At 46.1% G+C, this 25,051-nt stretch overlaps 1 protein-coding gene across 9 annotated transcripts in view; it reads right to left on the reverse strand.

Annotated features, from left to right (window-relative positions):
• MARK2 (microtubule affinity regulating kinase 2) overlaps positions 1–22,153 on the reverse strand; it is a 119,954-nt gene extending 97,801 nt beyond the window's left edge. For 4 of the 9 annotated variants that reach the window (XM_079957533.1, XM_079957541.1, XM_079957532.1 and 1 more), the window contains exon 1: positions 21,560–22,150. In XM_079957533.1, the coding sequence (XP_079813659.1) occupies positions 21,560–21,616 (57 nt within the window). In that variant the 5' untranslated portion in view covers positions 21,617–22,150. Of the gene's footprint in view, positions 1–14,217; positions 14,372–21,559 lie in introns of those variants that run through there. The other 5 variants (XM_079957539.1, XM_079957537.1, XM_079957538.1 and 2 more) reach the window with 3 other exon arrangements.
• Positions 22,154–25,051: the final 2,898 nt, after the last annotated feature.

Consider the following 25,051-nt stretch of genomic DNA (forward strand, 5'->3'; position numbering starts at 1 on the left):
AGGAGCACTGTGGCAGGCTTCGTCTTTCTCCATTCAGAGTTGACTTTGAATGTGGATTTTTAAAACCTACCAACACAAAATTAGGAGACTTTGAATGCTGTTACACCAACAGTCCTGTAACTTTGTCAACAAGGAGGACATAAGCCTACCGTGCTACTTAAAAAAGAGAGTGAATCACCCCCAAAGCAGACAAACTTTCTTTTGCCTTCACCTTCTATCAACTGGTTACACAACAAGAGCCTTAACTGAGCAAGCGCCAAAAACTGTATTCAACTTTGTGGTCGCTTATAGCAGGAGTCTGCAAACTTACCGCACCTCAGGCCAGTGTCTCCAGCGCCGATCGTGCAGTGGGCCGGAGGGTGGGGGAGCGCATGCCCATATGTGTGCGCACACACTATTTCTGGCGCACTTCCGGGTTGGAGGAGCACCGGAAATAGCTTGTGCGCATATGCACGGGCCTCCTCGGACCCGGATGTGCACCAGAAATAACGCATGGACATGCGCACAAGCTATTTCCGGTGCTCCTCCAACCCGGAAGTGGGCAGTCGCGCAGCGCCGGTAAGAGTGGGTGGCGGCAGCGGGCAGCAGGGGTCGCTGCTGGCCAGATAAACAAGTCCCTTGGGCCTTATCCAGCCCATGGACCTTAGTTTGGGGACACCTGACTTATAGCCTGCACTGTTCTCTGCCTGTGTTTAGAGCATGAGTGGGGAATCTCAGGCCTATGTACAGTGGTGCCTCGCAAGACGAAATTAATCCGTTCCGCGAGTCTCTTCGTCTTGCGGTTTTTTCGTCTTGCGAAGCACGGCTATTAGCGGCTTAGCGGCTATTAACGGCTTTAAGAAAAAGGAAACAAACTCGCAAGAACTCGCAAGACGTTTCGTCTTGCGAAGCAAGCCCATAGGGAAATTCGTCTTGCGGAACGACTCAAAAAACGGAAAACTCTTTCGTCTTGCGCGTTTTTCGTCTTGCGAGGTACCACTGTAGGCCAAATGGAACCTCTCAATCCTCTCTTTACCCAGTGATGAGAACTCTCCCCAGGCCACGTTCCCTCTTTCCCAGCCACACCCCACACCAACTCTGCTTCACACCCCAAGTCATAGAATCATGGAACTGCAGAGTTGGAAGCGACCATCTAGTCCAACCCCTTGCAATGAAAGAATATGCAGCTGTCCCATACCAGGATTGAACCTGCAACCTTGGTGTTATCAGCACCACGCTCTAACTCACTGAGCTATCCAGTGTGAAAAGGAACTCTGATTGTTCCTTTAGGTTGTTTGCATGGATTGACAGACATGTGTGAAGGAGTGGGGGGGGGGGTAAGACTGTGCACTAAGCAAAAGTAAGAATTGCCTTGGTTGCTCCAACAATTTTTGCCCCTGGCTCCACCTACCACTGGCTTGTGGCCCTTAAAAGTTTGCCCAGAGGAGAATGTGGCCCTCTGGCTGAAAGACATCCCTCACCCCTGGAATAAAGGATTAGCCTTGGCTCAGTAGACAAGTGACAGAACTATGGTGGGTGTGTAGAGGAGGGGAGAGAATGGCTGCATATGGAGATGCTACGTGTTCTAAAAAGTGGTTCAAGTACTTATTTTGAACGGAACTAGTGGTACACTTGCTGAGAAATGTTGGCCAGCACTGGTTTAAAAGGATTGTGTTTCTTTGTTTCATAGCTTGTACAGAAAAAAACCACAAGTCTCTCTGGTACAGTACTATGAAATCAATGCTGTAAAGTAATTGACCATATATAACCAGCCTGCTGGCCAAGTCTCCTCTCCCCACAACTCTTTTTGGACCAGTTAAATAGTAAACCTCCTGAAAAAAATCTTTTGTAAATATCCGCTCAACTCCCTCTGAACCTACGGTTCTTTTGAGCAGCTGTCTCCCCGCTGCCCCCCTTTTCGTTGTTGCTTAATCAGTTCCACTACAATGTCCCACTGTCCGGCACACAATGGAGTCAGCCCAAACAGTAGCTAAAGAGTTTGCTGCTCTATTTGACGCAAGCTCTGGTTTCCAGTGGACTGTGAAGCTACTCTTTTTTGGGGGGCGGGGGTGGGGGGGTTGGGGACACAGCTACGGCAATATAAGCTTCCAAAATGCTGAACAGGAAAAGCAGAAGAGCAAAGGGGGAGCAAAGTTAATAGGAGTTTACTGAACATGTAATGGTCAATGGGGTGGGGGAGAGAGACAGCTTATTTAAAATATTTCTCTCTCATCTTTCCAGGAGGAACAGGACTGCTCATAGTCAACCTCAGCACAATCCATCATGGTAAAGTTACACTTTCAGGGGTAGCCAATGTGGTTCCCTTCAAATGTTGCTACACTACAACCTCCATGATCCCCAACAACTAGCCGTGCTGGCTGGGGCTGATGGGAGTTGGAGCGCAATTACAGCTGGAGGAAACCACTTTGGCTACCCTTGTACTTATAATAATATAAGAAGGCTCTTTATACAAAGTCAGTCCAGAGGTTCTCTAGTCAAGCACTGCTTCTTCTGATTGACAGTGGTTTTCCAGTGTTTCAGGAACATAAAGGCCTTTCCCAGCTTTACCATCTTTTAACTGGACTGAGCCTGTGATAAAGGGTGGAAATCCCCACCCCCAATAAAACGTTCCATTTCATAGTTCAGTAGTAGCAATGAATGGGTGTCAACTGTGAATATAGTATTAGGAAAGTCTCGCCATTTCAAAACTGCAATTGTTTTTCAGTGGTTAACTCTCTGAAGTATGCAAGTCAGCATATTATGCATTATTTGGGTTGATAAAACGTATTTAGCACCTCTGTCTTTTTTTGTAAATTTAAATGTTAATGTTACAGAAATTCATGTCATTGTCTTTATACTTTTAAAAGTATCCCAATAAAAATGACCACATAGCATTACACTTCAACTTCATTAAGAGTGCTTTTATTTTCGCCCCTCCAATATTTCAGGTCAAATGTGGTACTGTATACTGGAATAAAAACTGTCATGTATACTATATGGTGTATCTTGCAGACGTACTCTTGTGCTGGCTGAGGCTGGTGGGAGCTGGAGGGCTGAGTCTTTAATCTCTCTAGTGAAGACAGTTTCAGAACTAGAAAACAAGAACTGGTCTCCTGATTCAGTAGAAGGCAGTGTCATATGCTCATATCCAAAAGGCAGAATGGCACCTCCCCTCTGGGCCTTCACGCCATTTCAAACAACACTGTATTTTAAGTCCCTCCTGCTCACTAAGGCCAAAGACACTACTGTGACAACAAGGCAGAGGCGTAGCTAGTCAGATGGTTTAACGCTACCAAGGAACAAGCTTCAAGAGCAATTGCTTCTGCAGTTAAAGAAAGAAACTTGACAGGGAACAGGTTATTAGGATAGTCATAAACTGAAGCAACAGACCACAAGAGGTTTCCTTTCCTCAGCTTATTTGCTAAGGGAGGGCCAGCCCAGAGCCTAATCAATTAGTATCCATCTCTCTATCTGACATGATCAGAGTAATTAAGGTAAAGATTCCCCCCTCCTGCCGCCACCTCCTGGGGAATTCATTTTGCACTGAAGTACTGCTAAGCAGAGCCTGTTAAAGGAAGCGTTCATAATCAACATCTAATGGGCCATCTCATAGGAACACAGGGAGCTGCTTTACACTGTCAGAGGCTTAGCCTATCTAAGCTCAGTATTGTCTGCACCAGGGGCCAGCAACTTTTTTCAGCCGCACCGTCCCTCAGACCATGTGGTGGGCTGGACTACCTTGGGGGGGGGGAAATGAACGAATTCCTATCCCCCACAAATAACCCAGAGATGCATTTTAAACAGAAGCACACATTCTAAAAACACGCTGATTCCCGGACTGTCCGCGGGCCGGAATGAGAAGGCGATTGGGCCACATCCGGCCCCTGGGCCTTACGTTGCCTACCCCTGGTCTACACTGACTAGTGGTGGTTCGCTAGGAATTCACGCAGGGACTTCTCCTAGTCTCACATGGAGATGCCATCAGGCATTAATCGGGGGCTTTGTGCATGGAAAAAGGATGCTCTACCAGTGAGCTGCAGCCCTTCCTTAAAGGGAAGTTGGAACCAGAAAAAAATTGCCAAGCTAACTGAATGAAACTCAGGTGCTTGTTTTTTTCCCCCCCAACCCTTTGCTGCTATTTGTGGAGGCAAGATTTCTACTTTTAAAAAAAATTACATTGCCAGTAGCAGATAGTGATAGGTAGCCCTTCCAAACTTGCCATGTAACACACCATAAATTATCTCTAGAGCCAACAGGCACCTCCAGATTGATGCAGAAGTACTTTTCATAGCAAGAGAGCTGCCCCTGGTTTGCACAGCCCTTCAGAATATTGCTAGCAAGCTAGCAGAATGCATGTGGTAGTTCTGGGGGTTGAAAGCAGGAGTTGGAGGAGGCTGAAGGCACAGAAGCTGTACTGGCTCCATTCCCCAAACCAGCTGACCTTCCTCCTTCCAGGTTCCCAAGTCTTAGGGTAGGAACAAAAGCATTAACACAGGCAGAAAGCATAGCTAGAAGTGAGAGGCAAAACTGGAGGAAGAGAAGGGGCTAAAGGCAGGCAAGATCCAGAGGCCAGATGTGAAGCAGATTCTGTTCGACTTCCAAGGTACGACTGTATAAGAATAGCATACTAATTAATTTAAAAGTTCTGAGTGCTGACAAAATATATTTTTCAATGCCTGAGCGTCTCAAATGGGTGGGGCAGCTGGCTCAGGAAGCCACATAACCTCACTTTGGGTTGACATGAAGAGTATCCTTGTAGCAATAAAGGAAACTGTATGTTGAAAGGGGATGTTGCTTAGCTTTTGCTAAAGCTCTTGTACCAATGCTATATTTGGATTTCTTCACACCTCTAGGATCTCTCAAATCTGAAGCTGTTTTTTTTGTACCAAGTTGGCATTTCTCTTAAACATTTATATACAACCATAGAGACGAATGGGGCCTTGTAGGCCATTAAATCTAACACGGTTTCACGCAGGAAATCCAGGAGACAACAAAAGGTCATTCATCCTTTAGCTGAGCCCACCCACCCCTGTAGGGAATCATTGTCAAACTGCTTTTACCATGAATAATGTTCTCTTAATGTTCAATCAAAATATACCCTCCTGCATCTTAAGCCTATTACATCTAGCCCTGTTTTCTGGAGCAGCAAGAACAAATCTTTTGCCCTCTTATACATGACAGCCCTTCAGCTATTTGAATAATACAATCATTTCCCAACCCACTCAGTTAGACTCTGGGGGGAATGTATAGATCTTGAAAGATATTAAGATGCCATCCTATATAATCCATAAACCCTACCAGATAAGGGTATTTCAGTGACCCTGTAGGTCATTTTACCACCAGTGGTCACCAGTCTATGCCTGCTTAAAAGTCAAGTCTTTGCAACTTGTCAAAAGGAAGCAGTGAAGAAGCTTAGCATGCTTCTCCAGCCTGCCTACTGCACAAAGGTGAACATGTACATATAGTGAACCAACCACTTTTGCTTCTGGCTCTACCTCACCACTGTCATATGGTGCCCCCAGGTTGTCCAGAAGGGAATGCAGCCTTTAGATTGGAAAAAGGTTCTCCATCCTAAACCACCTAAACAATGGGAAATTACTTCCTGTAGTGAATAGTACAGGAATAGTCAGCTTTAGTCTCATCTTACATAGAGATAGTACAGCTTGGCTTATGTAAGAGGCAGAAAGGCACTGTGGGCACATTTCATGTCAGAAGATGTGCAGGTGAAAGAATCCCCACTTGGCATCTGCTGTGATGTTGGTTTATGAATTGATGTCACTTCACAAGAAAGATTGTGTGAGTGAAACACACTCTGCTGGTCTGTTTATAAGGGCTGCTCTTCTGTCAGTATCTCAACATTTATAGTCAGGCCAGGAAGAGCCAACCAGATACAGACAGAGCCATGAAGAACTCCTAACACTATTCATTCATTTAATTTATACCCCATCCTTCCTCCCCAAAGTAGTCCGGGATGGCATCTTCTCCCATCCCCTTTGACGCCTCAAGAGGCTCACCAGCATACAGACTCAGTTTAAGTTACTGCTGATCCTGGCACAACTTTTGCCTGCCCTCTGTTCACTGTACAGGATTCTACAGTCATCTCAGTTTGGGCAGAGTCTATGGCTCAGTGGTAGAGTATCTGCTTTGCATTCAGAAGGCTCCAAGTTCAATCCCCAGAATCTTCAGCTAAATGAGTCAGGTAGCAGGTGTTGAGAAAGAACTGTCTCTGCCTGAGACGTTAGAGGGTTACAACCAGTCAGTATGGACCAGGGACAGCCAACCTAGTGCCCCTTCCAGATGTTACTGGACTGCCAACTCCCACCAGCCCCAGTCACTATGGCCAATGGGTATGGGCTGATGAGATAGTCCAGCAATGTCTGGAGAGCACCAAGTCAGCGACCCTTGTGGCTAATCTCTGGCATGCCAGTTGTTGCTGATCTACAGACAATCATCGACCTGGTCTATGGTAGCTTCCTGTCTCCTATGCATTCTCAAAAAGGCATCTCTTTCCCACAGCTACTAAAGACACTACTGGAAAGATGTGGTTCACCAGTCTAAAATAAATTTCTGTTAACATGCCAGTTCCGGCGAAAAGCCCTTCAAGTCTTACTACAACAAGATTAACACTCAGTTATCCAAGGACTGCAAGATGACCAGAAAGAAAAATCAGAAAGAGTTAAGAGAAAGTGAGTCATCTCACTCTAAGTTTGCCAAGCAGAGGTGAAGTGCAAGAAAGCGGGGTGGGGGGGAGCGCAACATGAATTGCTGCTCCCCACTTAAATGCTTAAAATTTTTGCAGCTTTAAACAAGTTGAGTACTGTAATGCCACTGATGAGTAAACTGTCCACCCAGAGCCAGAGCAGGTGAACCATTGGATCTGGGAAGGGAATTTGCCGACAGAGGTGTTCAAGACCCAGGCAGCTGTTCACCTAAGTACGTATCAGCAGGCAATTGACATGCTTTTACAGCCTCCACCATCAAACCAAGACACATATACCCCAAGCAGACCCTCTGCTAACCCCCTTCCACCTTAGACACTGACACCTCCCCTCAACAGAACTACAGTGGTACCTTGGGTTAAGAACTTAATTTGTTCCGGAGGTCCGTTCTTAACCTGAGCTACCACTTTAGCTAATGGGGCCTCCCACTGCCGCCGCACCACCGCCACACAATTTCTGTTCTCATCCTGAAGCAAAGTTCTTAACCTGAGGTACTATTTCTGGGTTAGTGGAGTCTGTAACCTGAAGCGTCTGTAATGGAACATGCAGAGAGAAGGAGTCTGTTCAACTCAAGGAATAGCTTAATAAAATGAGCCAAAAGGCTCAACCAATGAGTGTGACCACATCCTATACATACAGCACTGGGGGAGTGCATGAAGGTGAACTGTGACAGCTCTTCAGATATTCAAAGACCTTTTTGTGTCTCCCCTTTATCTCTTCTCCAGGTTAAAAAAACCCCAGCTCCCCACTACTGTTCCTCACAGGATGTTTCCAGGTGCTTCACCATCCTAGCTGCCCTCCTCTGGCTCCTGTTTGTGCAATCTCTCCTTTGACACTGGTAAACATTTAGAATTACATTCTGAAGAGAGCTGGTGTGGCATAGTGGCTTAGAGAACTAGCTGTAAACAGAGAAGGTCACCAGCTCAAATGTCATCTCTGCCAAGGACTTACCATGTGGTCTTGGGCAAGCCACCCCTCACCTGCCGTGAAACTGCAGCATGGGGAATAATACTAACCTATCTTAAATAGTTACGATAAGGAATAAACAAAATAGCAGGTAAAGTGCTTTTGAACACTTAAGTTATACACATGCTCAGTATTACCTTGCCTATAATCCTGACATGAGAAGCAAAATGGTTAGCTATTTTAGGCGGGGGTGGGGGTCACAAAAATGTGGCAAACTGGAAAACTGCAAAACTTACCACATTTTTGTGATTTCTTTAGTTGGCCCTAATAAAGGTGCTGCCCAACAGTGGACTATGGAATCCTGACACTGAAGCTGACTTTAGGATTAAAATTATGAATTATGCCTCAATACAGGTATATATTTGTAGAAGAAATAAATTAGAACCAAAAAAATCATCAAACCAATGTAAAAAGTAAGGGTAAAGGTACCCCTGACCATTAGGTCCAGTCGCAGACAACACTGGGGTTGCGCGCTCATCTCGCTCTATAGGCCAAGGGGAGCCGGCGTTTGTCCGCAGACAGCTTCTGGGTCATGTGGCTAGCATGACTAAGCCGCTTCTGGAGAACCAGAGCAGCGCACAGAAATGCCGTTTATCTTCCCGCTGGAGCGGTACCTATTTATCTACTTGCACTTGACATGCTTTTGAACTGCTTGGCAGGCAGGAGCTGGGACCGAACAACAGGCGCTCACCCCATTGCGGGGATTCGAACTGCCGACCTTCCAATTGGCAAGCCCTAGGCTCTGTGGTTTAGACCACAGCACCACCCGCATCCCTTTCCAAACCAATGTAACAGACGGTAATTACTTTTACATAAAATACAACAAGCCAAGTGTCTGACAGATACAGAATGACCGCAACTTACATGCGTTTAACTTGTGCAATTTCAGCCATGTGCATTTGAAGGCCAGCTGGTTGAAACTGCACAAATTAAATACACACAAGGTACAGACATTAAAAGCTCTTTTTTCATCAGGTTTTCCTTGCACAGATAGAGCTTTTAAGCTCTCTGGCTTACTTACTGGGCAAGGCCTGCTCAGTGCATGTGCTCCAGAAATATAAGGATGCATACACAGGGGTGGTTCGAGTATATGCACCAGAATGTAACACCCACGCAAGATGTGATCATACCGTATTGTAAATGTTCAACCCTCTCTGTATATAGATGAGGGCACTGGGGCTCAATGTAAATTGAATAAGAGATTTAAAAAACAAACTACACTAGCCACTGTTCCAATCTGGAATAAGATTCTTTACTACAAGAATGCTGAATCAAATTAATGACCAACAATCACAACAACTGAACCAAAGAGCATCCAGTCTGAATTTATTTTCGGCCAAGGGTGACCTTAGGCAGATTACTATCTCAACTCCCCATTTGAAACAACACCTGACCTACCTTACAAAGCTGTTGCAAGTGGCTGAGTGGCCACAATTTTAAATATCCCACAGTGCACCAGAGCACCCAAAGTTGTATTGCTCTGGGGAACTGAAGGAAATTGGTGGCTGCTCAGTTCCAAAACAGGTGTCAGCACCTATGAGCCCTAGGAACTGCCCAAGGCCAATATCAGCACTATTCAAAAAGATGCCATATAAATGATAGTTATTATTCACTACAACCCAACCCAATGGCAATTCAACAAACACCATTCACCATTTTCCTTTCTTATTCTCAGTCTGAGAGAACACCTGGTGGCTTAAACGTACAGTAAATCAAAATTGAGGAGTAACAGCCCTCAAATCATTCACCTTACTGTCCACAGGTCAAAGTGGACCACTAGGGGTGGGGAAACCTGCTGGATCCAATTCCCAATTCCTTGTTTAACTTAAATGAAAGTTGCTCTTGTTTTTCAAATATATAAGAAACTGCCTTTTGCTAAAGCTAGACCATTAGTATACCCAGTTCAGTACTGTCTACACTGACTGGCAGCAACTCTCCAAGGTTTCAGGCAGGAATTAATTCCCAGCCTTACTTGGAGATGCCAGGGAATGAATAATTCTACTACACACACACATATATATATATTTATTTTTTTAAATTGGAAGCTGTCATGTAGGATCAACATGGGTTAAAAAACAAACAGTAATAATTTCTACAATCCTCTTGTGCAATGGCAAGCCTAATTATACCAGGTTGACTGCAATTTTGGCTACTGCATGAACGCATAGACACTATGGCACAGGCCCCATCCCCAGCCACCTTACTTCTTAGGTGCGGCAGTTAGTAGTATTAAAGCAGAACCTATAACTTGGAGGCTTATCTCCAGGCGATAACTAATTTCCACATTGCAAAGAAAATGAGCTTTAATATTCAGAAAATTGAAGTAGTCTTAAGACAGCAACAGAGCCTGCTGCAATACATTGTACCTGAAGGCACGTGAATCCAAACACATGCCCTGGAAAAAAGTCAGCAGCTAGGGAAAACGAGTTTGCCGAACTGAAACTGTAACAGAACATTGTGTGCTCTGAGTAAACCTTATGACGGATAATATACAGAGGAGATTTCAGGATGGAAAGCCAGGGAAAAAAAGAGAGAACATTCAAGTCTCCCATTCAGGTAGTTTTAATTAAAAGTAGATTTATTCACAGAGGGAACTTTGACGCCGCTCTGCTCTCCTAACCCAGGTCCAGAATTGCTTAATGAGCATTTTTTTCCTCTGTGCATTTTGCACATTTGATTATTTTTTTAAGGCACTATCGGAAGGATAGCATTCATTCTTTTAATACATCTCTATCTACAAGTATAACACTGATCATTCCAGGTCACAGGAAACACCCCCCCCCCAAAAAAAATTCCACATTTCCTGCAAACTGCCTCCTGATTTGCAATGCTAGCTACAGAGCTTCTAATGGCCCATATAAGCATAGCCACACTGCTCTGCCTGTGTGGTGAAGGTGGGGGGAGCAAAGTACTCACCAGCTTACTACATTACTGGGGCCAAAAGTTGGGGTGTTTCTCCACACACTTAGAAATGGCAAATGGGATGTTCTTTTAAAAATAACCAAGTAATCGTGTCTCCTCCACCTCCTGAGAGCACCAGCTGGGAAGCCAATCAGACCAGAAGTTAGGAACATAATGAATCAGACCACTGCTCCTTCTAGCTTAGTATGGTCTGCACTTACTGACAGCCGCTCTTTTGGATTTCAGGCAGTGATCTGTCTCTCACCAGTGAGATGCGAGGACTGAACCTGGGACCTTCTGCATGGAATGCAGCCGCTCTACCACGGGGCTACAGTCCTTTCTCTTGACTGAACTGCTGAACCTTACTTCAGTACTAGAGATGGGACAGTGTTGGGGACAGCAGGCTAGCAAACAGAATGTGGGGCAGGCCAGATGGCATGCACAGCTCTGCCCACTAACATCTGAGTAGCAACCTCAGCATCTTCCAAGCCTGAGGCAGCTGCCTCACTCTGCCAGTGGTAGGGCTGGCCCTGTGGAATGGTATCAGACCCCTTCTTTGCAAGTGTTTACCCTCTCCTCCCCCAAACTAAATTACCTGAACACCTCTGCTGATAGAAACACTGGTCAGTGGAATACTGAGAGACCCAGTATTCCAAAACACACTGAGTAGCTCCAATACTACTGCAGACTACATGGCTTCAAGACACACAGCTCAACCAAAGCTGAAAAACTGGTCCCAAGTGCCACGTTAGCTATGGCAGACAGAAAAGGCTTCTGTTCAGATCTTTGCCATTTAGACATTGTCCAGGAAATGCATAGATCATGGAGAAGCTGCTATTTTGGAATTTGCCAGAAGGCCCAGGCAGCTATAGTACAAGAGTCAGCATTAAAGATGACATAGAGAGATTCACCAAAAGATCCATGTAGTTCAGCATCCTGATTCCTGCAGTGGCTGACCAGGTGCTTCCAGAAAGTTTTGTTTGAGATGTTTATTATACCTGTATGAAGTTAAAAAACTTGCTTAATGTTTATTTGCACTTGGCATCCATTTGTTGTTACAAATGAACTTACGAAACAGAAAATTACACATAGAAAAATTACACACTGAAAAATAATAATCTGGAAACGCTTCCACCCCGTATCACTGCCAATGACCCTTGAATCTGTGGCTGAGGTGAGATCTGAACCTCATTTGTGACTTAAGCTCCTATGCCACACCAACAAAGCACATTTGGTTTGTAACCCTACAATTTTTTTAAAAAGTTACACCAGCAGGGGCAGATGCTAGGAATTTACAGCAACAAATAAATCTGATAAAAATGCAGCAAACTATTACACACCACAGATGCAAGAGAGGAGATTCCTCCACCCGCGAATGAGATTTTAAGACTATGTGTGCTCTAGTCTAAGCAACTAAATTTGCAAAGCTGCATAGCATGTGCCTTGGATACTGGGTAATAAAGGATAACAAAATGTACTGTTACAGACCAAGCTTTCCACTCAGTATTAACTACAGTCTCTACTTGTTACAGAAAGTTCACCATCTATCAAGTGTAGCTTGCAAGACTGGCATACAGTATGTGTGTTTTTTTAAATCTCAATCTGTCCCGGAGCACCACAGAAAAAGAAAGAGAACACCAATCATTATCAGAACTGGCTTGACCAGTTTGGCAAGCGAGAAAACTTTGCCCTCCTCCTCATTCTCCACCCTCCCAATGGAAAGCAAAAGGTGGGTTAAGAACCCTCTTCTTACTCAGGCTGAATAAATGTGCTGCCAGGACACACATGATATCCAGTCACTGCATCTCACCCACCGCACATGCACAAGGGTCCTCAAGAAGCAGGAATAAAAAGAGAAAGGTGGGAGGAAGGGACACAAAAACAGCTGGCTGCAAAGTGATGCATAAGTCACCCCTATTGGTATTGGCCTCCACAGATTTCCAAAATTAATTGTCGGAGCAATGGGGGGGGGGGGTGGAGACAGAAATAACAAACAGAAGGACAGAGAGATCCAACCACGAATGCCGAAACTCAAAAGCTGAGATGCTTCAAGAGAAATATCCTGCTGTGGTTATGTATATGGGAGCCTGTGCTCCTAGACAGCAAGTGCAAACTGTCTCCATGTAAATCCTCACTTTGCTGCCACTGAGTTCATGACCCCTTTCTCCCTTTTTGGCCTTGTCAGTCATTCAGACATTCAGTTTCTAGGCTGGGAACTTGGATTAGGCCTGTTCAACCAGCACAACCCTTAGCTAGGAAGCCTGGATCCAAACAAAAGCATTCCCTTTTCAACTGTTTTCTACATTCGCTTTGACCCCCATCAAAAAAGATGGGAGCCAAGAATAGTGGGGGTTCACTTCTTCAGCAACAAAGGGCTGTGTCGTCCCCCACATGCTGCCTCTTCCGTAAGTTATACCTTCCCCGTGCCCCTTGGAAACAGCCCTCATGCCACATTGACAAGCTCTCACCAGGGAAGGGATGGGGCCCAGACCAGCAGCACAGTGGGACGGATGGAACAACTGTGAGGGTCCAGCTGGAAAGGGGAGCAGAAGCTCTCTAGCCGTGCTGCTACGTTTCACCAGCCAGGAGATGGAGCCAGCCACACAAGGTAGCACACAGACCTGTTTATCCGAAATGTTTCAGACACATCAAAAGAAACAGGATAATTGAGTGGACCAGCTCTCCCCTGGGGACAGGATTTCCAATAAAAAAGGAGTTTTGTATGATTAGATTATATAATAACAGGGTTTAAGTTGTGTGTATACAAGCATTCAATCAAGGCAAGGCCAAAGGGTGGGGGAAATCTCCCCTCACTTTACTTTTAAAGGGGATACTTGAATACTTAAGATTTACCAAAGAAAGATCTGCAAAAAGCAACAGAAATTTATTATAATGTTAAAACCAGGGTGGAAAGGGGGACAGGGAGAAAAGAGCAGCACACTTCTCAGGAAACAAAAAAAAATAAAATCAAAATTTCAGTTACTCAGTTAAGAAAGTGCAGCTGCCACAGGTAACCTGAGTCATATGGGCTCTCCCCCCTCCGCTTTCAACTAGTTTAAGCTGAAACTACAGAGGAAAGAATAGGTTGAAGGGAGGAGGGGAGAGAACTACTTTGATTCAGTCATGCTTAAATGTTGACTGAATTTGGTTATTTTGCTAAATAGATGTTCTTGCTTTATAAACCAAGGTGGAGGATGTGCTTTCCTTTCTCTGGACCCACATTTGTTTAAAAAACCCCCCACTGATGAGACCAAAGCTAGAAGGGCTCAAAAGAAAAGGTACCAGGCACCAGATTCAAACCTTCTTTTTTCTTTTCTTTCTTTTTTTTTTTCTTCTTCTGCCACCCCTAAGATAAAGGATGCTGGAGATATATTTAGTCCACTGTTATACTTGTCTCATTTCCATGCTAGCTGTCCTTTTCAGGCCCTGTTGCTAAGACACATGCATGCGCTTGCAGAGAAAGCAAGAAAGAGGAGAGCCCCAAAGACTCGAGTTAGAGGCTTCCCACCCCCTCCCCTCTGTAATACATAGGGAGGGCGACCACTCTCCCCTGGGAAAATAAGGAAAAGCACAATCAAGTGGAAGGCAGCTGTGGGAGCCAAAACTGAGGAGGCGGCACAACTGCTGACCCGCAGGGCCTGAGGAGACTCACCGGAGGAGGAGAGGACAGCAAAGCCAGTGGGTGAAGGCTCATTGAGAAGGAATTCAAGGCCTGCCAGGCCACTCTCCTGCAGCTGGTGTTTTCAAGTAACCACCCCTACCTACCCTTGCTACCTTTCCCCTGTAATCTGTTAAGCACGTCACAAGGTGCGCTCACAGTCTTTGCAGAACCGGAACAGTTGCTGCACCCTGTCTTGCCCCACCCTGCAACTACCTTCTGGAAAAGCACAACTCCCCCCCTTTTCAAAACACACACACACAAAACAGTGGAGAGTAAGTAATGCTCAGTACACCAATGAGTTGCCCTCATTGCTATTTAACCTGCTTGGATTAGAGAGTTGCAAGAATCTTCCCAAGGATGATCCAAAACGGATTTTAATTCTATTAATCAATTGTTGTTATCAATGCATTATGCATACGCTACCTTTCTAAGTAACTTTCCAAGACAGAATACAAATCAAAACCATACTAATAAAATCAACATTTTAACAAGGGCCATGTAAAACTGCATGATGAAGAAGCCAGAAGAAATCATGAATTATTATAATTACTGAAAGGCCTTATATTGAGGGTGGCTAACCTTTGGCCCTCCAGACATTGCTGGACTGAAGTTCCCATTATTCATGGCCATTAGCTGTGCTGGCGAAGGCTAACAGGGCCTGGAGCCACTCCCAGCAGATAACTGACTCTAAGGACATCTCTCAAAAGGTGTGGCTATGCTTTTGTTTTTAAAGATTTATTGCTTTATTGAACTGTATTGCAGCTTTGTTTAATATTGCATTGAATTCTTATTTACACTACACTTGATCTCAGTCAAAGGGCCAAGAAGCGATAATTCTTATTTATTATTACTTATTCGCTTCATACCTTACCCCTCCCCCCAAAGAGCCCATATTGTAGATGCACTGTACTTTCTTGGTTTCACTGCTACATATACTGTATTTATTATTATGTATTACAGTCATACCTCGGGTTAAAGTTGCTTCAGGTTGAGCGTTTTTGGGTTACGCTCCGCGGCGACCCGGAAATTACGGAACGTGCTACTTGCAGGTTTCGCCACTCGCGTGTGCACTCAAAATGACGTCACACACATGCGTATAAGTGGCATATTGCGACCCGCGCATGCGCAGGTTGAGTTTGCTTCAGGATGCGAACAGGGCTCCGGAACGGTACTTACAGGCTGCCTTAAGAGGCACATAAGTATGGTAAACAAACAAACAACATCCAGAGCACTGGATGAGAGGGCGGGCATGTCACAGGTTTCCCCAATCTATAGCACTGTGATGAGGAATGTGCAGTTCAACCAAAGGCTTTGTGGAGGGTGATTCTGAGAAGGGATCTGAAATGATGGAAACAGAAAATATGAGGAAGAGAGGTAGCACCACACAGGTGATCCAGCAGAGTACATAAGTTATTATGAACAGCAGATGCCAACTCTGTCCCCATGTCTACCCTGGCAACACTATCACAGGACCTAATAATGTCATCCACGACATCAAGTGTTCATTCACCTGCTCATATTCCAATGTGATATATGGCATCATTTGTCAGGAATGCCCTTCTAAATTCTATGTAGGACAAACAGACCAGTCTCTATCCAAAAGAATGATGGACACAAACCTGACATCAGAAAGGTCTATATTAAAAAGCTAGCAGGGGGGACATTTCACCCACCCAAAATATTCTCTTGTAGATGACCTTAAAGTAGCCATTCTGGAACATCACAAGTGAAATAGCAACACAGAAGTGCTGGATTTCAATACAGCAAGAGTTTTAATACCATCACCTGTGAATTAGCTCAAGACAAAGGATTTCAATGCAGTGTGTGTGTGTGTGTGTGTGTGTTAATTGGCATATCAATGCCAGGATGTCTTTATTATCAATAACTGTTTTGTGAATTACCATAGTTAATTATGTAATTATCACTCTCTGCATTTTATTTCCCTCTGACCTCACTGTTTACAGCCAGCCAGCCACCAAACCATGTGAATAAACTGTATACACCTGTGTAACTCAGGATAACAATTCATGTATCATCAGATGTGTCCAAAAAAGCTTATGCTGCAATAAATGTGCTAAGTCTTTCAGTTGCCACAAGACTCTTTGTTATTTTTGCTGCACCAGACTAACATGGCCCCACCTCTGGGAAGATCAGGAAGTGTCACCTTAGGAAGTTACTTTCTAAGGAGAAGGGAGAAATTTACTAGGGTAGGAGTTTCAAAGGAAGAGCACCCAGTGTGCTAGCAAAGGAAACAGCATCTCTTGGACATTGGATGTTGCCTTGCACAGACTCCATCTAGCTCACTGTCTACTCTGATGGTGGCTCTCCAGGGTTTCTAGCAGGGGACATTTCCAGCCCTATGCAAAAGTGCCAGGGGTCAAACCTGGAAACTTCTGCATGCAGAGCAGCAATACCATTGAACAATGGCCCTTCCCCAAAGAGGCAGCAGCAGTTATTTCCCAACCTTCTCATAAGGCCAAAAATATGTCAGAAAACAGAAAGAGCAAGCAACAGCATCACATAATAGGGCAGGGGATTCAAGGTGTCTCTAAATGGAAAGATGCAGAATAAGGAAGGGGCTCAGGATTACCCATCACCCTGGCAAAGACGGAACAGCGTGATGCATTATTATTACTACTAATACCACCATTAATAAGGAATGCGGGTGGCGCTGTGGGTTAAACCACAGAGCCTAGGACTTGCTGATCAGAAGGTCGGCAGTTTGAATCCCTGCGATGGGGTGAGCTCCCCTTGCTCAGTCCCAGTTCCTGCCAACCTAACAGTTCGAAAGCACGTCAAAGGGCAAGTAGATAAATAGGTACCGCTCTGGCGGGAAGGTAAACAGCGTTTCCGTGCGTTGATCTGGTTCGCCAGAAGCGGCTTAGTCATGCTGGCCACATGACCTGGAAGCTGTACGCCGGCTCCCTCGGCCAATAGCGAGATGAGCGCCACAACCCCAAAGTCTGCCACAACTGGACCTAATGGTCAGGGGTCCCTTTACCTTTACCACCATTAATTACCCACCCTTCACCCTAAAGTCATAGTGTTCAACTTCCAAAGTGAGGTGCAGCCACTGCAAGCTGAAATGGAGAAGTTTATAAATTGCTGGAAATGAGTCAGTACACACACTGCACAACCCCAAACAGCAAACTCTCATTGGAATATAGGAATCTGCCTTTGCAAAGTCAGACCATTGGGTCCATCAAGCTCAGTACTGTCTACAATGGCAGGCAGCAGCTCTCCAGGGTTTCCAACATGAGGGCTCTACAGCCCTTTCCCCATTCCACTACCCTCCACAACTCAATACTGTAATTTGGAGTACAATCCATCAGGATATTATCATAGACTCAAATAATTGTAGAGATGGAAAGTACACCCAAGGGTCATCTAGCCCAACCCCTGCAATTAAGGAATCACAACTAAAGACAAGGTGGCACTGTTAAAAAAAATGAACTGTGCTCTTGTACTTGCATTCTCATTCACTTTAATGAGGAATGTGCAGGAGAAATTATCAGTGGATTGTGCCACCTAAATCTATCTCTGTCTGCCACTGAGTCACCCCATTAATGGCACCCACAAGCTACTGCTCAACCATGCCTCCTCATAGGGCTGAACTACCAAGGGCAAGCCCACATCCGCACTAGACAATTAAAGTGGTAAAATAGTACTTTAAGAGCCATGGCTTCCCGCAAATGATCATGGGAACTGCAGGCTGTTAAAGGTACTGACAGGCGTTAGGACACCCCTATTCCCCTCACAGAGCTACAATTCCACTGGGAAGAGGGTTTGGTTGTTAAACCACTTTAGGAATTGTGGCTCTGAGGGGAATAGAGGACTCCTAACAACTCTCAGCATACCTAACAAACTATACTTCCTGGGAATCCTTGGGAGAAGTCACGATTGTTAATGTGGTTTCAAATGTATGGTGTGGATGTGGCCCAAGATACACGCATTGCATAACTACAGAGGAAATTTTTAACCATCAGCTACAGCTCACCTAATCCTTGATGCATTCCTCCACCCACCTGCCCCAGCCCAACCAAAGAAAGAATTGTCCCACCAACGCAATTAAGAGATTGCGGAAGCTGCAAAGAGCAGCCCACAAGAGCAAAAAGCTGTTGGAGAGAGAAATAGGCACGTAAGAGGGATGAATGAGACAAAAAGGGTGGGAAGCGGGTTTTTATCCTCTTCTCGGCTCTGAGGGGGTGCTGGTTCTGGGGGCAGTCAAGTGATGTAAGGAGGAAGGAGAGAGTACATATGATCACTCCTCATGTACAGTAGCAAAAAAATAAGCTATGGCAGGCAAGGAAAGGTTGTTGGAAGATTCAGGACAGATAAAAGAAAGAGGACATACGAAATAATGTACTTCCTTTGCACAGCACATAATCACACAGCACAGTTAAACTATGGAACTTGTACCAAGAGGAGGGTAGTGATGGCCACCACCTTAGAGGGTAAGGCTATCAATGTCAATGTTCTGTCCTCAGTGTCGGAAGCAGTATGCTTTGGAATACCAGTTGTTGAGAACTACAAATGGGGGGAGTTGCTGTTGCACTCAGGTCCTGTTTGCGTGCTTCCCTTTAGGGCAGAGCTTTCTAAACTTTTCATGTTGGTGACACACTTTTTAGACATGCATCATTTCGCGACACAGTAATTCAGTTTTACTAGCAAACTAGAGGTTAAACTAACCCATTTCCAGCCCCAGGAGGAATGCTGGGAGCGTTCGCACGACATACCTACACACTGTAGCCAACACACTAATATGTCATGACACATTTTGGAAAGCTCTGCTTTAGGGCATCTGCTTTGTCACTGTGAGAATAGGATGCAGCAGTAGATCGTCCTCTGGCCTGACCCAGCAATGCTCCTAGTTTGAAAGAAGGTAGCTTATAAAACTGAAATATTCTATGTGCATTCCACATGTAGAATAGCAGCTGAGAAGTCTCATGTCCAAACTGCACCTCACCACAAACTCAGTAGGTGGCCTTGGTGAAACCATACTTCTCTCAGTCTCCACCCTACACTTGAAACATAGGGACAATATTGCTCTACTTTAGATTACAAGGATTACCTGAACAACATGTATGGAGTGCTTTCAGCACTTGAACTGTGTCATCTACAAAATTGGCCACAGATAGATTAGGTAGGCACTCAGAAGTCACCCAAACAAGATGATGCCTCATCACTTGGAATCTCTAAGGGTTTGTCAGCTGGGGGGAACGCATGTTAAGGTGTTGCTTCAAACTCTTGGATGAAACCCCTTTTAAGGGCATGAAAATGGTATACCTTCATTGAGGAGATGCCCTTTGTCCACAGCACCTGGGCAATTCACTCATGCTATCACACATACATCATTTTCAGAGATAACCCCCATGGTAGTGCACTCCAGAATGGGGACTGAACCTAAGTGACAGAGTGTTCCTGACATATACCTCTCAGAACCAGACTTTGCAATCTTATCGGTGGTTTAAGGTATCATTTGAGCAACATCAAACCTCAAACTCAGTTGAGGTAGTTGACCTATCTACATGTCTAGAAAATGTGCTATCCTCTACCTGCTTCACTGACAAGCTTCCTCAATCCCAAATAATAATCCAAAGAGAAGCATGAAGGCAAGAGTGGTACTTAAGGGGGATGGGGGAATGGGAGAAGAAGAGTGATGTCTCCACATGGTGTTTCAACCTCCTGCAGCCTTCTAGATTGAGTTGGCTCCCCAGTGCATCCCACAACAGCACTCCCTGCCACAAAAGAGCAAAAAAGGGGAAGACTACTCAATGACTCAATCTCTCAGAATAAAATGCAAGATTACACACACACATGCAATTCCTGACAATTCAACCTCATCCTCTTATCCATTGCTCAATTGTCTTCTTCAGTCCAGCAAGCAAACCAATACAGCTCCTCTCAGTACCAGCACTGTTCACTATTAAGTACCATTCCCAAGTGTTCTTTCTGGATAAAAAGAGAAAAGATGCAAGAAAGATATTCTCTAACCACCTTTAGCTGCACCTTCCTGTGATTCATTCGTCCCAGTGGTGGCTGCTTGTTACCCAAACCATTCACCAAAGCAATACCTTTCACGATGTCCCAAACAAGTAACAGGTAGTAGTAACTCCACCCAAATAGCCGCTTCTTTCCCAGCTCCTGGTGTTTTTAACCTACCCTCCTGGATGTTACCCTGCATGTTATTCACTTCTGCCACCACTCCAATTACCCCACACATCCACCTTTACAAGAAGAAGGTAAGCATGAAGGTTTCCTTTCCCAGCCTCCTCCTAGCACTCAAGCCTTGTACAAAGTTTACAGGGCAGGGTTGCCATTCATTGAGTTGCTTTGTTAACCCTGCTCATGAAATCAAGAAAGGTAAGCTTCCCCCTGCATCCCCCACGTAAGAGATGAATCAGTGGTGGTGAGAGTTATGCCTGTTGAATTTCTCCACAACAACCTACTGTTGAAAAGCAGCATAGGAGCACAGTCACTTTAAAAAAAGGGGGAAAAAGCAGTAACAATATCCCTTCATGGGAAGCTGCTCCACGAAGAATGCTCCCCTTTAAACATTACAGTACATGGAATGGAAAATCAAGTCAGATGCAGCTCCTCCCCCACCTCCAAATCTTTGGAGCACAGAGGAGGTCAGGGTTGCCCCTTCTTTTCTATACCTTTTCAATCTTTCCCTGCACCTGCCTATCAAACAGGAAAATAAAAACAAGAGAAGCACACTCCCTGGAATTGCACAAATAGCTGAACAACGCTTCACCTGCTATATTTCTGCATGCCTCAAAATGCTTTTATAGGTTTTTTAAAAGGCACAGGAACACAGGCAGTTAAAAAGGAAAGTGGCAGCCTTAAGCTATTCCCATCACAGTGCTCCAGAGACTTAGACTGAGGAGGGGGAATGGGTGGGAGGTGAAGAACATCTCATCTGGCTAGATTCTCCCTACCACGCAACTCTTAAAGGGACAGCACTTATCCAGCTTCCCATGCAGGATTGCCACCCGTGTGGTGCTGTTTTTAAAAATATCTGTCTGCTTTCTGACAACAGCCTGGTGGGGGAGGGGGGAATACGTGGGAGGCTTCACATACCCACACAAACAGATGTACCACTACATTTCTGTGGCATGGGAAAAGAAGAAGATTCCCTCTGCTAAATTTCCCACATGTGCTGGGCTAACCGAACCAGGATCACTTTTATTTTTCCCTTTCAAAGAAGAACCTAGACATGCCTCCCCATCCACATTAACCCCAACAGAAGGCATATATGTGGGATCAAGGAACCCCCAGGTTTCCCTGTTGGATCCCACCCCCTCCCCAAATGAACACCCAGCCCTTTTACCTGCTCCGTGTCTCTCTCATTGAGGGTGGGCAGGGGACTCCGACCACTGTTCGACATGGCTCCCTTGGGCAGGGCCTGAGGGGAGAGTCCCCCCACTGCTGCTCAGCTGCTTCCCCTTCTCCTTCGCCCTGACCCAGCTGGAAGGGGTCGGGGTCTTCCTCCTCCTCCTCCGGCTCTTCCTCCTCCTCCTCCTCCTCACGGCGAGGGGGGCGGCCAAGCCACCAGCATGGGGGAAATGGGGCTCAATGGGTGGTCGGAAGGCACCAGCACCGCCTATACATAGGTGGGTCCCGCGCCCCGCCGGCTTTGAATGAGGGGTGCCCGGCTTGACAGTTCACGCGAGGCCGAGGATGAGGCGCGGGGACAAGGCCGCACCGGTCGAAAAAACCCGAAGTCGAAAAAACGCCGGGACCCAAAGCGAGCCTTTTTCTGGTCTGAGGCTTCCGAGCCCCGGCGCGCCTCCAGAACCGGGCCCGGACACCGTTTTCCCGTCACTGCCGGTGCCCGAGCTCCACTCGCCGCCCCTCAGCTTCACACAGCGGAGGCTCCCAACATGGCCGCCTCCGCCGGGCTTCGGGAAGTTCCGCCTGTTTTCCGGAAACACTCGAAAGCGGCCTCGACAACAACGGCGGCTTCGCACGCCTCGCTCTCGTCATCCGCTACCCTCCAGCGCTCTGGCGGAAAGTTCCGAACGCCAAGCCGATTCTACTTCCCACGGTGCACGGAAAAACACGAAGGCGCCGGTGGATAGTTGATTGGTTGGGCAAGGAAAGAAAGGCGGGGCTTCTTTGCGAAAAAGAGAGAGAGGGAGAGAGAGAGATAGAGGGAGGAAAAGGAGAGGGCGTGGCTAAAGCTTTCTATTGCGTTGGGGTGGGAGAGAAAGTCACTGGGAGAGGGAGGGGGGAAGGTAGAGGCAACATCCGGAAACCTGTGGAGAGAGAGAGAGAAGTTCGGAAATGGACGTAAACAGCCGAATAGGCTCTGGTTGGCAATGTCCGGAAATGCCCGAATTGTCTCCTGTTCGGGCTCCACGGAAATATCCGAATTAATTTCTCCTCCATCCTCTGGTCTAAAAGTGACGAGGCCTGATGGGCAGAAAAATAAATATATATTGTGTGTGTCTGTGTCTCTCTATTTATTTCATAAAATTTATATACCGCTTGACTGTAAAAAACAACAACCAACAACCTCAAAGTGGTTTACAATCATTTGAAAGTGAGAAAACTGAGAAACATACTGTATGCTTTAAAACATACAGAAGTTAAAATACTAAAACAGATCAAAATTCATACCCTCCACACGTTTCTCCGATGAAAATAGGGACGTCCTAAGGAAAAGCGGATGGGACGCAGGTGGCGCTGTGGGTTAAAGCCTCAGCGCCTAGGGCTTGCCGATCGAAAGGTCGGCGGTTCGAATCCCTGCGGCGGGGTGCGCTCCCGCTGCTCGGTCCCAGCGCCTGCCAACCTAGCAGTTCAAAAGCACCTCCGGGTGCAAGTAGATAAATAGGGACCGCTTACCAGCGGGAAGGTAAACGGCGTTTCCGTGTGCGGCTCTGGCTCGCCAGAGCAGCGATGTCACGCTGGCCACGTGACCCGGAAGTGTCTCCGGACAGCACTGGCCCCTGGCCTCTTAAGTGAGATGGGCGCACAACCCCAGAGTCTGTCAAGACTGGCCCGTACGGGCAGGGGTACCTTTACCTTTACCTTTAAGGAAAAGCGGGGCATTTCCGGGATCAAATAAGAAACCAGGACGGCTTCTGTAAATCTGGGATTGGACCTGGAAAATAGGGACACTTGGAGGGTCTGAAAATTGTCCCGGATTTCTAGGCATCTGGGGAGGCTTCTCTAAACAGGGATGTTTTTAGCAGGCGCCGCAAAGAGTACAGCGAAGTCGCCTGCTTTGATCTCAATAGGCAAGGAGTTCCAACAGTAGGCTCTGCCACGCTAAACAACCAAGTTTTTACAAACACAGAATAGGTATTAAGTGGCACCTGTAAAGGTAAAGGGACCCCTGACCATTAGGTCCAGTCGTGGCCGACTCTGGGGTTGCGGCGCTCATCTCGCTTTATTGGCCGAGGGAGCCGGCATACAGCTTCCGGGTCATGTGGCCAGCAGGACTAAGCCACTTCTGGCGAACCAGAGCAGCGCACAGAAATGCCATTTACCTTCCCACCGGAGCGGTACCTATTTATCTACTTGCACTTTGTGCTTTCGAACTGCTAGGTTGGCAGGAGCAGGGACCGAGCAACAGGAGCTCACCCTATCACTGGGGTTCGAACCTCCGACCTTCTGATCGGCAAGTCCTAGGCTCTGTGGTTTAACCCACAGCGTCACCCGCGTCCCAAGTGGCACCTGTAAGCAGCACCAAATATTTTAACTAATTAAGCAGACGTCTCAAGTTGCTGCCTGTATGAAACCTGAAATCCTTGTCAGGCTGACAAATGCCAGAAGGGCCGCCCCGTTAGCCTCTTGGATAATGATGGCAAAATTTATTTGGGACTAAACCAAGACTATGGATCACTTTCCTGCTGCAAGGGCTAAATTCATGTTGCAAAGCTAAAGGCCCATATAAGTGACCTTGGGGTCAGTCACTACCTCTTAGCCTAACCTCACAAGGTTGTTGTGGGGATTAAATGAGGAGCAGGAGAACCATGTTGCAAAACTCTGAGCTCCTTGGTGGGCTGGGGGGGGGGGAGAAGGCTGGATATAAATGCAATAAATAAATAACGGGATAGAAGCAAACTCGGGCGCTATTTATTAGTTAACAAATACGTTTCCTCTTTCCCTTGCCCTCTTTTTTAAAATAATGAGAGGTGTTCCAAAGCTTCCCCAGCTGTTCATCCACCCCCCTCCCACCTCCACACCTTATCCTTTCCCTTCCTGAAGAAGGATCTCTCACATAAGAACTGCTAACAAAGTGGGTGGGAAATTATGCAGCGAAAACCTTGCATGTGGCTGAGCACCAGCTATGAGGCTGCTGTTGAAAGGATGAAGACTGCACACTTCTCTTCAGAGGCAGAGCAGAACGGAACATGCACCAGTTGTTAGCATTTGTGTGTGTGTTTAAAGCCATGCCTGCCCTGCAGTGGTACAGTTCGGTTAATTTTAGGGCCCTTCCAGACAGTTGCTATTTTCAGGTGGGATTCAATCCTAAATTTAATTGGTGCAATTAGAGTTCATTGGAGGCTCTCGCACAACAAACCAGCTCCCTCACTGCCCCATTGGATGTCTGTGCAGTAAATAAAAGCGACAAGGAAACACACTGGAATAACACCTGTATGATGCAATGTCGTCTAACCTCCCTGTGAGCAAATTGAAATGAATGCTCAATGGATAGCCAGCATTGTCTAAATATAGGAATACAGGAAAATGCCTGCTGCTGAGTCTTTCTGGTGGTACTTGATGATGATGGCAAGAGCTGTTTCACAGTGAAATGGACTCGCCTTCATTGGAGGCTTTTCAGCAGAAGTTGGATGGCCGTCCGCCAGCGATT

Source organism: Podarcis cretensis (genome assembly GCF_951804945.1).
Source record: "Podarcis cretensis genome assembly, chromosome: 16".
NCBI lineage: Eukaryota > Metazoa > Chordata > Lepidosauria > Squamata > Lacertidae > Podarcis > Podarcis cretensis.